This window comes from Bos mutus, chromosome 16 (genome assembly GCF_027580195.1).
Source record: "Bos mutus isolate GX-2022 chromosome 16, NWIPB_WYAK_1.1, whole genome shotgun sequence".
In the NCBI taxonomy this organism is placed as follows: Eukaryota; Metazoa; Chordata; class Mammalia; order Artiodactyla; family Bovidae; genus Bos; species Bos mutus.
The window spans coordinates 4,706,658-4,719,034 of record NC_091632.1 but is presented as its reverse complement, the minus strand read 5'-3'; the positions used below and the strand labels follow the sequence as shown (position 1 = coordinate 4,719,034).

The following is a 12,377-nucleotide window of genomic DNA, read 5'->3' as shown; positions in this document are numbered from 1 at the left end:
ATTATCCTTGCTACTACCCCAGGAAGCACAGACTGTCACAGCAGGTAGAGTAGGTTCTCCTATTTAACAAATGAATGAATTAGTAGATAGACATTGGCCTATTTGCAGAACTTCTAAGGAAGTTAAAAGAATTTCCTAATACTAGAAACTATTAGGAAATTACCATTAATCTTGTTAGTTGTGATGATGTGGCTAGTTAGGGAAAAAGTCCTCATTGTTGGAAATACATATTTAAATATTTATAGTGAAATGTCATGATGCTTATGGAATTTATTTTAAAACACTTTAACAACAAATAGATGGGGAAACAATGAAAACAGTAACAAACTTTATTTTCTGGGCTCCAAAATCACTGCAGAAGGTGATTGCAGCCATGAAATTAAAAGACGGTTATTCCTTGGAAGGAAAGTTATGACCAGCCTAGACAGCATATTAAAAAGTAGAGACATTACTTTGGTCAACAAAGGACCATCTAGTCAAGGCTATTGTTTTTCCAGTGGTCATGTATGGATGTGAGAGTTAGACTATAAAGAAAGCTGAGCACAGAAGAATTGATGCTTTTGAATTGTGGTGTTGGAGAAGACTCTTAAGAGTCCCTTGGACTGTAGGAGATCCAACCAGTCCATCCAAAAGGAGATCAGTCCTGGGTTTTCATTGGAAGGACTGATGTTGAAGCTAAAACTCCAATACTTTGGCAACCTCATGCAAAGAGCTGACTCATTTGAAAAGACCCTGATGCTGGGAAAGATTGAGGGCAGGAGGAGAAGGGGACAATAGAGGATGAGATGGTTGGATGGCATCACCAACTCAGTGGACATGGGTTTGGGTGAACTCCAGGAGTTGATGATGAACAGGGAGGCTTGGCGTGCTGTGGTTCATGGGGTCACAAAGAGTCAGACACGACTGAGCGACTGAACTGAACTGAACAACAAAGTCAATGAAGCAATGTGACAATATAATTATTGTGAAATTTATTTATGTATATATTCTAGTCTATTCCAACACTTAACATGTAAGTGGCAAGATGACAAGAACATATTAAGAATCTGGAAACTGATGTGATTGCCTTTAGTTAAATCAACAAGTAACACATTAAAAGTGATTCTCACTAGGCCAAAGGGCAGCATTCTAAACTCCTATGAAAGGCAGGAAGGGGCTCCCTTATTTATAAATAATTTACACAAGAAAATAAATGTCAAATAATACATGAGACAAAAATGTGGTTATTTCTACTTAGGGAAAATAAATTTTGCTTTACATATCTCCTTGAACTTTTTCTGATATACATGTAAAACATAAATAAATATAAATTAAACTTAATATTACAAAAGAATAAGATTTACAATTTGAATATGAATATCTCACTTCAGAAATATAGCATCTTTTCTTATACTAATATTACAATATCTCTACAGAGTTTTAAAGACATTAAGTCAATCTAAGACAACTTTCACTCTTTCATGGGGGCATTTTTTCAAATAGAAAAAATTGTTCTAACTATCTTACAAATAAGGGGCTAATTCACTATCTGCAATTAATGAAAAAGGAAGAATTATTCCTTCATTATGTATTCTTCCTTTGTCACCAACTAACCCAAGAAACTCAACACTCTTGGATCATCATCATGTTTTTCCTTTAAAAAATTTTGCCAACTAATTCAGGCTCATTTTAATAGAATAAGAAAAGTAGAAAATGCCCTTTAGTCAAGGAAAATTATTGTATAATGTGTTTTATCTTTTTGACAATTTTCCTTATAAGAGACTGGTTCATTTGTTTTCAATATCCAATTGTTTTAATTTTTTTGTCTTTTATAAATAAAAATAACATTACATATTTGGTGAAAAAAAATTCTTTTTTTTCTTCTTTCTCACATTCTAAACATGAACAAATCTCTCCACTTTCCCACACTTTTATGAAAGTAATCACTCTTAATCTTATGAATTGTTCTATTTTCAAGGGTCTTAGGAGTGTTGAGAATGTGATTCCAGGACAGATTCATCTTTCCTTGCTTCGTGGACATTCCTATGCATCTTAAAAACAAGATAATATGCAAAACACTTTCTTCTCAACTTCTTTGGCTCAGTTAGCCATGGTTTCTAGCATTATAAGCAAAATTGTCAATGTTATACACATATGTCCTGAAAGTAAGAAAAAAAAAAGTTAAAACCAAAATTACTTACTGGTTATATATATTCATTTTTTAATTACTATGTGATAAATCATGAACTAGAATAGTTGGTTAATTTGGGGTACAAAAAAAATGCAAAGTTAGTAAGTTATAGAGCATGGACAATCCCACCCAGTAGAGTTCCCTGGTGGCTCAGTGGTAAAGAATCTGCCTGCAGTGCAGGAGACCTGGGTTTGATCCTGGGTTGGAAAGATCCCCTGGAGAACGTCATGGCAACCCAGTCCAGTATTCTTGCCTGGAGAATTTCATGGGCAGAGGAGCCTGGTGGGCTACAGTCCATAGGATTGCAGAGTTGGACACGACTGAAGCAACTAGGCGGCAGCAGCAGCAGATATGAAAGTGTGTTAGTCACTCAGTCATATCCATCTCTTTGTGACCCCATGGACTATAGTCTGCCAGGCTCCTCTGTCCATGTAATTTTCCAGGCAAGAATACTGGAGTGGGTAGCCATTCCCTTCTCCAGGGGTTCTTCCCAACTCAGGGATCAAACCCAGGTCTCCTGTATTGCAGGTGGATTCTTTAAGCAACACCAACTAAAATATGACACTTGAGTTTTTATTTTCTTGTGATTAATTTCCAAGTTAAATTCAACTAAGATACTTTCAGATTAAAAATCAATGAAAACTCCCTAGAATAGAAGAAAGTTTAATCAAAAGAAGAAGATACCTAGAAAGTTTCACACATACATATTAAGTCAGTTTTGTTTGATAATTTTGACTCAACATAATAGAGATAAGATCTATAAACATGACTTATAAAAGACTCTTTAAAATAGATTTTATATTTCTTAAATATTACAAATGGGAGAAACAAATACAGTATGAGCCAACCATCTCATGACGCACGTAGTCACAATGAAAACATTCCCATTTGTAAGCCCTAATGTATCAATCTTTTGCTTTTTCCAGATTATTTGCAGGATTGTGAACATCCAAACATTTCAATCAACTGAGTAAAAAACACAGAATGAGATAATAGGTAAATTGCTGAAGAGTGGAAGGCTGAAGACATGTCACATTAACAAAGATCAATGTGTTAGTCAATCATTCAACAAAGAAAAACAATTCTAACAATAATAGAGGTTTAAACCTCTATTGTCCTTTAATAGTCACAGATAGATACCAAGCCAGTTGTGTTAATGGACATTTTCCAAGACACAGAAATGTAATTTTACTGAACCATATACCTTTTGTAAATTACCAGAGGTCTTACTTCTGCAGCATCACCAGTTACAGTGAATCATGAAACTTAAGTGCTGTGGTGTTCTCATGTGTGTAGTAAGAGCTGAATAGTAGAGAAGGAAAATAGTGATTGGATTATGAAAGTTTAAAGCTCAATTAAAAAGCAACATGGGCATTTGTTTATAATCACATTCTTTTTATAAGCTAAAATGTATCATATATACCAACACTTCTAAAAGATGTAAATAAATCCTTGGACAGGCAAACACAAAAGATCAACAGGTAAGGTATGAGACACCTTCACATGTACTTGCTCTTTCTCCTGTCTCGTTGAAAATTAAATTTTATTAAATCAGCATAAAATTGAGAGAATAACAAAGAATGTATAAAGTTAGCTCTTACTCTCAACAGCTTATACTTTCAAAATAAGGCAAGTGGAGTGTTTTTAAGTGGACATTAAAAAAAAAAAGCAAATTCTTTCTTAGGGGTTTGCATGAATTTTCTCTCATTCAGAAATAGAAAAATTAGGTTTACAGCAAAATCCCAATAAAACATAAATATTCCCTCCTTCTACATTTCAGCACTTTTCATTCTATTAAAAATATCATGGTCAATTATTTTACCAAAATATCTGAAGAAACTGATGATAGCCAAGAGAAAGCCCCCAGAAAACTCATTCCATTCCTTCCCCCTCAACCTAACAAGCCCTGGAATATTGGCTTGAGAATTATATTGATAATGCTCCAATTCAAAAGCAGAACTGGACTAAATGTAAGGAAGTACAGAAAATACATGCTTTATTCTTTTTTCCAAAATAGTCTTGAGGAGGCATCTGTATCAACTTAACTCACTTTATATGACTTAGAATTCTGTTATTTATACTGAGCTATAAAGCACGTTCTTTAAAAGTTTCAGAAAAATCTGAAGAAGTCATATTTTACTACATTTGCTCTTAAAACATCTAGAGTATTTTATCGACAGTAAGCAAATATCTATAAAACCTGCCAAAAAAAACAGGACCTAGTGGCCAAATGCTTTTAGCAAAAGACTGAACTGCTTAATGATTTAAAGAATGTTTTCATACTTCAGCTTATAATAGGCTTAAATAATATTGTTCACTTAAAGACAAGGGAAAGAGCCATGAAGGCTAAAAAGGAGATACATTATCCAAAGAATTGAAAAGGCAATTGAGTAACAGCATTAAAATATAATTGTTCTTAAGCAATGAAAAAATAGACAGGCTTTAGGGCACTTCAGAAAGAATTCAGTTTCTGTGAACTCCGCAGTTAGTTTTCTGAATGATAAAATCTACGAAACAGAAGGTCAATTTAAATAGTACTCTGTTTACAGGATATATCAGTGCCAACCGTGACTTGATATTTAACACATGTATATTCAATGCAGATCAGACGTTTCAAGTACTGATTTTTTTTTCTTTCTGTGTTGTTTTATCACCTGAGTGCTTACTGTGTGCCAAGTAAGATCCTAACCCCTTTACAGGTGGCGATTCATTTTATCCCACAAATCAGATACTACAATCCCATGAAGTGGGTACTATTATTTCCCCCATTTTACAAATGGGAAAACTGAGGCATAGAGAGGTGAAGCTCCCCACAGTCAAATGGCATGTAAACAGTAGACCCTGAATTGGAATCAAGCAGCTAGGGTCTGGAACCTGCCCTCTTAACCACTGGGCTGACTTTGGCTAGACTGGCATCTATTAATAAATCCAATTTATTCATAGGCCTAATCATACGCAATTTAGCAATACATTAGAGTTTCTTTTTCTAGACATTTTCACTTCTGTACAACACACAGATACTCATAAATTTTACTATGTAGAGAAAAAAGATGAGTTGATCAACAGGTTGTGATGAGACTTTGGCTTTCAAATCACTTAATGTTCTTGTATATACTGAGATAACTAAATTTTTTTAAAAAGACAGGCTATTCATCAAAGATAGTAAATACAGACAAAAGGAATAAAGATATAGCATGTCAAAAGATACAATTAAGCTTAGAAAGTTATCTACTGTTATAGTGTCAAGTTTTACTGGAAAAAAGGTAAGAACAAATTTTTAAAAATCATCAGAATTTTTGCTCACCCTGATTTTCCACCGTCCCAGAAAATTTTGACTAGAATTATGATACCAATTATTACAGTAACAGCAACACATCCTTGAGGGGGAAAAAATGGTAAGTTAACCAATATAGAAATGAGCAATTACATATACAGTGTAATTCACAATGACAAACATACTGATTATCAGGTAAGTTAAAGAAAAAACAGGAGACTTGAATTATATTTTGCTTGTTTGCTTATGTCACAAGTTTGACAGTAAGATCTACATGTTCTTTATCCTGTTTTATTTCAAGGGAACATGAAATATTTAAAATGAAGATCACAATGCTCAAATAAAATCTTACAGATTTGAGAGGATTCTAAAATGTTTCAACCCCACCATGCTTAATTTTAAATTATTTGATCACTGATTATTTAAACATTGTCTGTACTATGTACCATTTCAGCACTAGAAGATGTCTTGGAGTTCACATTTATTTTGTAGATAATTAAATTGAGTCTGAGAAAGGTGAAGCTTCCACATGCGGTTAATGGCAAGGCCATTTACTCAGTTCATAGTAAAGGTAACAGAGATGTAGGCCTTTCTCCATCATAGGAAAGGCATCAGTATCTGGGCACGGAGAGTAAAACTACAGAAATGCTTTCCAGTGTTTAGTCTATTGCAGATAAAATTTCATTTAGGGAAACTGGTATTTACTTTCAATATTAAATGCACTATTTTGAGTGGAACAACAACAAATAATTGATGAAATAATGTAATCAACAGTAAAAAAAAAAATTTTTATACCTTGATTTTTACACATAAACTTTCTTCTTAAAACCAGTCACTGCCCTTTCTCCTCACCACCTGAGTATCCCTTTTCCTCCCTACTGCTGCTGCTGCTGCTGCTGCTGCTACATCCTCCCAAATCCTTGAACTCTATTTTATTGATCTGTACTACAAAGTATAATGATACTAGAAAAGCAACTGAAGCTAATGTGACTAACAAGTGTGTCCAGTTTCAAATCAGCAAAATACGATAAATGTCGCATAATTGAGCTGCCATGTGGATACATAATTTTAAAAATAGCTGTTTCTACCACAGAATTTACAGTATTTTACCCAATTTCTTTAATTGATTCCTTAGCACCATAGCATTAGTTTGAAAGATTACACTAATAAAATAAGTCATGGCTCCTTTAAAATTTGGGGTTTCTTTTTGTTTTACCACTTCCCATTAATCCCACCATTTTCAAATGCTGCAGAAAAATCCCATTTTCAATTTGAATGATAAATGAAGATCGAAAAATTTTAAAGTGATCCCAAATGTTTGGATGACAAAAGTGGGAATATTCTTAGAACACTGGTCAGCACATATATGTAATTCTAAAAGAAAGTGTGAACATTTATGTTTTAACAGAAAACCAATGCAAACTACAGAAATATGAGAAGTATGCTGCTGCTGCTGCTGCTAAGTCACTTCAGTCGTGTCCGACTCTGTGCAACCCCACAGACGGCAGCCCACCAGGCTCCACCATCCCTGGGATTCTCCAGGCAAGAACACTGGAGTGGGTTGCCATTTCCTTCTCCAATGCATGAAAGTGAAAAGTGAAAGGGAAGTCTCTCAGTTGTGTCCGACTCTCAGCGACCCCATGAACTGCAGCCTACCAGGCTCCTCCGTCCATGGGATTTTCCAGGCAAGAGTACTGGAGTGGGGTGCCATCACCTTCTCCGTGAGAGAAGTATAATTCTAAATAAATAATCCCTCAATTAATAATTAATGAGAATACTATTTTGCAAATTAAAACAAAGAAAACTTTATAAAGGCAATAGTTTATGATCTAAAATTCACCCAAAGGTGAATCAGTACTAATTTAAGACTAAAACAATTTAGGCCAACTTGGTTAGACAGCATTACTGACTAAATAAAGGTGAACTTGAGCAAACCAAACTTCAGGAGATAGTGGACAGGGAAGCCTGGTGTGCTACAGTCCATGGAGCAGCAAAGAGTAGGAGCGACTGAACAACAACAACCTGAGATAAATGAAACTATAATATTATAAATGAAGTTAAGATTATGATTCCAGTGTCATTAAGGAGCATTTGGGTAGGAAAATCACAGAATTTTAGAAATGTTTTTCTCTAAGTAAAAGGAGTATTTTAGTAATGTTCCCCACTAGGTAGAAATATATTTACCTAGTCCTTAAAACAGTGCAGAGCAGTTTGTCACATATTAGCACATTATCTCCAATAACTGGCATGGTACTTGTCAATAGTAAAAATCCATGATTTTAACTGTTCATAATCTTCTCCATAAAAATACCTGATATTACTCAAACTAAATTTGTATTAGATGGGTATTACATTAATAGAGTATTATCTCCATTCCTGAACAACCCAAATCAGAATGAAGCTGCCTCCTTTCCTGAAGAAATGTGGATTCATCCAAGTCATTTCAAAAGGTCTCACTTACACACATGCCATAAAGTGGAAATGCACTCTCTGTACTGTGAAAAACTAAGAAAGCTGTGAATAGGTTTTGTTCTTCCTTATAATCCTATTTAACATAAAAGCATAAGTAAATAAGCATGTGATATTTAAAAGAAAAAGTACTTTAGATACTTCACTGAGCATTCTCTTAATTTTTTTTTTTACTTTACTAATTCCTACAAGCAGCTTATGAGTGTCACAACATAGGATTTCAGCAATGAAGGGAAAAAAAGCAACACTTATAAAGAATCAGGACTAAATTGTTAAATTTGAGTTGTACAGATCTAGGAAAAGAATTTTTCTACCCTTTCAAGCACTGAGTGCTAAAGAAACTAATCATCTCCCTCTATTCAAGTGCCTAATAGCAGTGTGACCTTGGGCAAGTTAAGAATCTTGCACAACCACAGTTCCTCTCAGCTACAAGATGGAATACAGCTACATTACAGGACTGCTGTGAGAAGTAAATGAAATAATACACAGGCATGTTTCAATGCAGTCCTTACCACCGACTCAAGATGCACATGTCACTCTAATAAAGGGCTATCTGATTCTTTGGTGTGGCCAGAGGGAACGATAAAATTGTCAGAAATCCATCTCAGAAAGATAATAGTGAAAAATAATAAAGAATTATTGAAGCTGAGATTTACCCAATTTTTAGCACTATACCAATAGTTTTCACAACCCATATTTCATTAAGCTTCCAAGACTTTAAATAAGAATCATGATCACCATCTCATAAATGAAAAAATTGAGACTCAGAGAGATTAAGTAAACCACTTGGGTTGAGTAATTATTAAATGGAAAAAAAAAAGTCCAAAACAAGATTGAAACCAAGATCTGACTGATTCCAAAGCACAAGTCATCCTTCTGTAAAATACTGTCATCAAAAACAAACAGAAAACCCCACAACTATATACAGCATGTATTCTCAGTGGGGTTGGTATCATCCCTAAAGGGGAAAAAGTTTGTTTTTGTTTTTTTTTACTTTTTACATATAAAGTACAGATGTGCATACAGTACACAAATAGATTTATATTATATCTATAATATTAATATTTTATAGGGATGATTAGGAAAAAATGCCTTATAAGATCCTTTAGGGGGAGAGGGTAATAAAAAAAAAAACATTGTTTTTGGAAAATACACTAATACACAGCAGAGAATAACTTTAAAAATCACCTTGCAGGGATATCACTGGAGGTCCAGTGGTTAAGAATATGCCTTCCAATGCAGGGGATGCAGATTTGATCCCTAGACAGGGAACTAAATGTCCCACATGCTTTGGGGCAACTAGGCCTCAATCAGACAGCCCATGGACAGCAAACTATAAAGCCCTTGCACCACGAAGATCTCACATGTGGCAACTGAGACCCAAGACAGTCAAAAATAAATAAATAAAATGTTTTAAAGAAAATCACAAGGCAGGCTTCACTTACACAGCAGATCAAGTTCTGAGATGAGCAGTCAGTGTCTATTTCTTGGCAAAATTAAACAGGAAAAAATTCAAAGTTTTTGCATTCAAATGCAAAGTTCTAGTATCATTTGTGTCACTCATGTGCATTGCAGTGGAATCAATAAAAGCAATTTCCTTGTTGTAGAGGTTATCTTTAAAATGAGAAAAGTGACCTCATTCACAGAATACATTTTAAGAAGTAAAGATAATTTTCAGGTTTATGTTTTATAAGTGTAAGATCCCAAAGAAAAATATTACCATATGTCTGATATAAGAGGGAAGGAATTCCTCTTTATTTTTGAGCACAGGTTGGAATTACAACTAACCCTAAGGGAAAGTTTCTGGAAAATCACACAATATATACTTAAAGAATTTCAGGGAAAATAATAAGCACCTCAAATCTTCACTGAATGCCATTGAGCTGGTAAGAAAAAGTGTATCTATTAAATTTTAACTTCATCTATTAAAAATGTCATTAAGCCATTAGATCATGAAATTTTTCACTTAGAATACATTTATTTTTATTTAAAATATAGAATGGACAAAATGAATTGCAACTGTTGGAATCTTTCAAAATAAATCTTTTAGCTTAAAAAAGTTTTGCCTAAAACACAAAAACTATAATAAGTAACAATGAAAATAATAAAAGCAAGTATTACTTTCAGTTTCATAGTCACATGGCTAATTCATGCATGCATAAGATGAGCTTTCAGCTTATAAACACATAAATCAAAGTGTTTTTTACAAATTTTTATGTGTATTTTCCATTAGACATTACTTATCAATATGCCAATTTAGCTGTATAGCTTCTTAACAGACATTTCTCTTACCATCTTATTATTCTTGTTAATACATAACATCAGATGATATATTTACAAACAAAAAAGGACTGGACCAAATGATAGAAGAAACTGCAACAGGTATGTTTTTGGTCTCATGCCTACAGCAACAGAGCATTTTCTGGAGAAACTTTACTTTAAACCACTGACAGGGAAGGGGAAAGGAAGAAGATATAGCCAAAAGTAACATTCTTTGTTTTACCTGGGACAGGACAAATCTAGAAATAGTCAATGAGTAGTTTACATTTAATTATAAAACACTTGAAGATAGCAACTGTATTGATAACTCTCTCCTCTTGTGATTCTTAGGCACTAAAATGAGATGCAGTGAGCCACTAGGCATGCAATAATACTTGATTGATTGGCCAAATGACTTGAAGTTCTCCTAAAATTACCCTGGAACAATGTTCTTAACATAGTGAGTACTCTAACATACTGAGTACCTAATGGTGCCCACAAACATGTAGATAAGATGCCTTTACCTGTTTTCTCTTTGGCACCCACACATACTGTATTCTGATAGTATCCCTAAGACAGTATCACCAACTCAATGGACATGAATTTGACCAAACTCTGGGAGATAGTGGAGGACAGAGGAGCTTGACATGCTACAGTCCATGGGATCACAAAGAGTTGGTCACGACTTAGTGACTGAACAGCAACAACAAAGACAGTAAAAAAACAATATTCTTTTCCAGGAATTATATATCCGAATGCGATGACAAATTCTGCGAACTCTCAGAGAGTCACACTTACCCAATGCAACGGTGCTAGCAACTAAAGAAGGAAAAAAGGAAAGAATTACAAAAGTAAAACTGTTTTAAAGGCATTGATTTGCTAGCAATTTAATAAATATATAAGTTTATCAATCAACTGTACTTAAAAAGAAACAATTATAAATAAATTAATGAAAGCAATCATATTACTAACAATCAAGTAACACACATTAGTATCTCTCTCTGTTAAACAAGGGCTTCCCTGGTAGCTCAGATGGTAAAGTGTCTGCCTACAATGCAGGAGACCCAGGTGCAATCCCTGGGTTGGGAAGATCCCCTGGAGAAGGAAATGGCAACGCCCTCCAGTACTCTTGCCTGCAAAATCCCATGGACTGAGGATCCTGGTAGGCTACAGTCCATGGTGTCGCAAAGAGTTGGACATGACTGTTCACTTTCTTTCTTTTCTTTCTATTAAACAAAGTCAGTCAACAATAGAAACATAAAATGTGATTAAAGGGTTATTGAATAGTGAAACAAATACTATGTAAATTTGGTTATATGACTTTATGGCAAGTCAAGGTTACTATAAGGACTAACAATGACAAATGGAAGGTGCATGGTACATGCACTATGGATTACACTCAGTAGTAGCTACTACTATTTTTTCAATAAAAGCAGAAAAGGCATACAATATTTAAAGGATAAATTAATTGTATATAAGAGAGAAATTTGATCCCAAATATTCACTGTATTTTTATCATAATTTATCAATTTAAAATAATTGAAAAGTTTGTTAAATTTGTTAAATTATCATATTCATGAAGAAAAAAGTATTTCAACACAGTTAGCTGTATAACAAATTTATACTAAGTGAACTTGTTTCTCTTCACCTTGCCCTATTAAACCTATATATTCAACCTAAAATTTTTAGGGCCAGAGATGTTGTAAAATTTTAAGAAGTCAGTAACCACATATAAATGTTAAGATTAATTAACTGAATCTAATTGGATCAATTTAAGCCACAAAGCAATGTTGAGTGCAAAAAGTCAAGTTAGGTAATGAAACATATGACATACTGTTTACGCAAATTATAAAAAAAAAACATGCAAAGCTATAATATGTACTACTTATGGTGACATACGTGTAGCATAAGAATAAAAACACAGAGAGGGAGCTTGCACAATGAGATACCATCTCACATCGGTCAGAATGGCCAAGATCAAAAAGTTTACATACAATAAATGCTGGAGAGGACGTAGAGAAAAGGGAACCATTCTATACTGTTGGTGGGAATGTAAACTGGTACACCCACTATGGAGAACAGTATGGAGAGTCCTTAAAAAACTTAGTGTTGCTGTGTGTGTGTGCTTAGTCAGTCAGTCGTGCCCCACTCTTTGCGAACCCATGGACTCCCACCAGGCTGCTCTGTCCACGGGGACTCTCCAGA

At 34.2% G+C, this 12,377-nt stretch overlaps 1 protein-coding gene across 8 annotated transcripts in view; it reads right to left on the bottom strand.

Annotated features, from left to right (window-relative positions):
• Positions 1 to 948: 948 nt before the first annotated feature.
• The window catches only part of CD55 (CD55 molecule (Cromer blood group)), a 28,643-nt gene continuing 17,214 nt past the window's right edge, over positions 949 to 12,377 (bottom strand). For 4 of the 8 annotated variants that reach the window (XM_070384613.1, XM_005891638.3, XM_070384614.1 and 1 more), the window contains 4 exons: positions 10,971 to 10,991; positions 5,475 to 5,547; positions 3,375 to 3,472; positions 949 to 2,138 (listed from right to left, as the gene is read on the bottom strand). In XM_070384613.1, coding sequence (XP_070240714.1) covers positions 3,418 to 3,472; positions 5,475 to 5,547; positions 10,971 to 10,991 — 149 coding nt within the window. In that variant the 3' untranslated portion in view covers positions 949 to 2,138; positions 3,375 to 3,417. The other 4 variants (XM_070384615.1, XM_070384618.1, XM_070384616.1 and 1 more) reach the window with 3 other exon arrangements.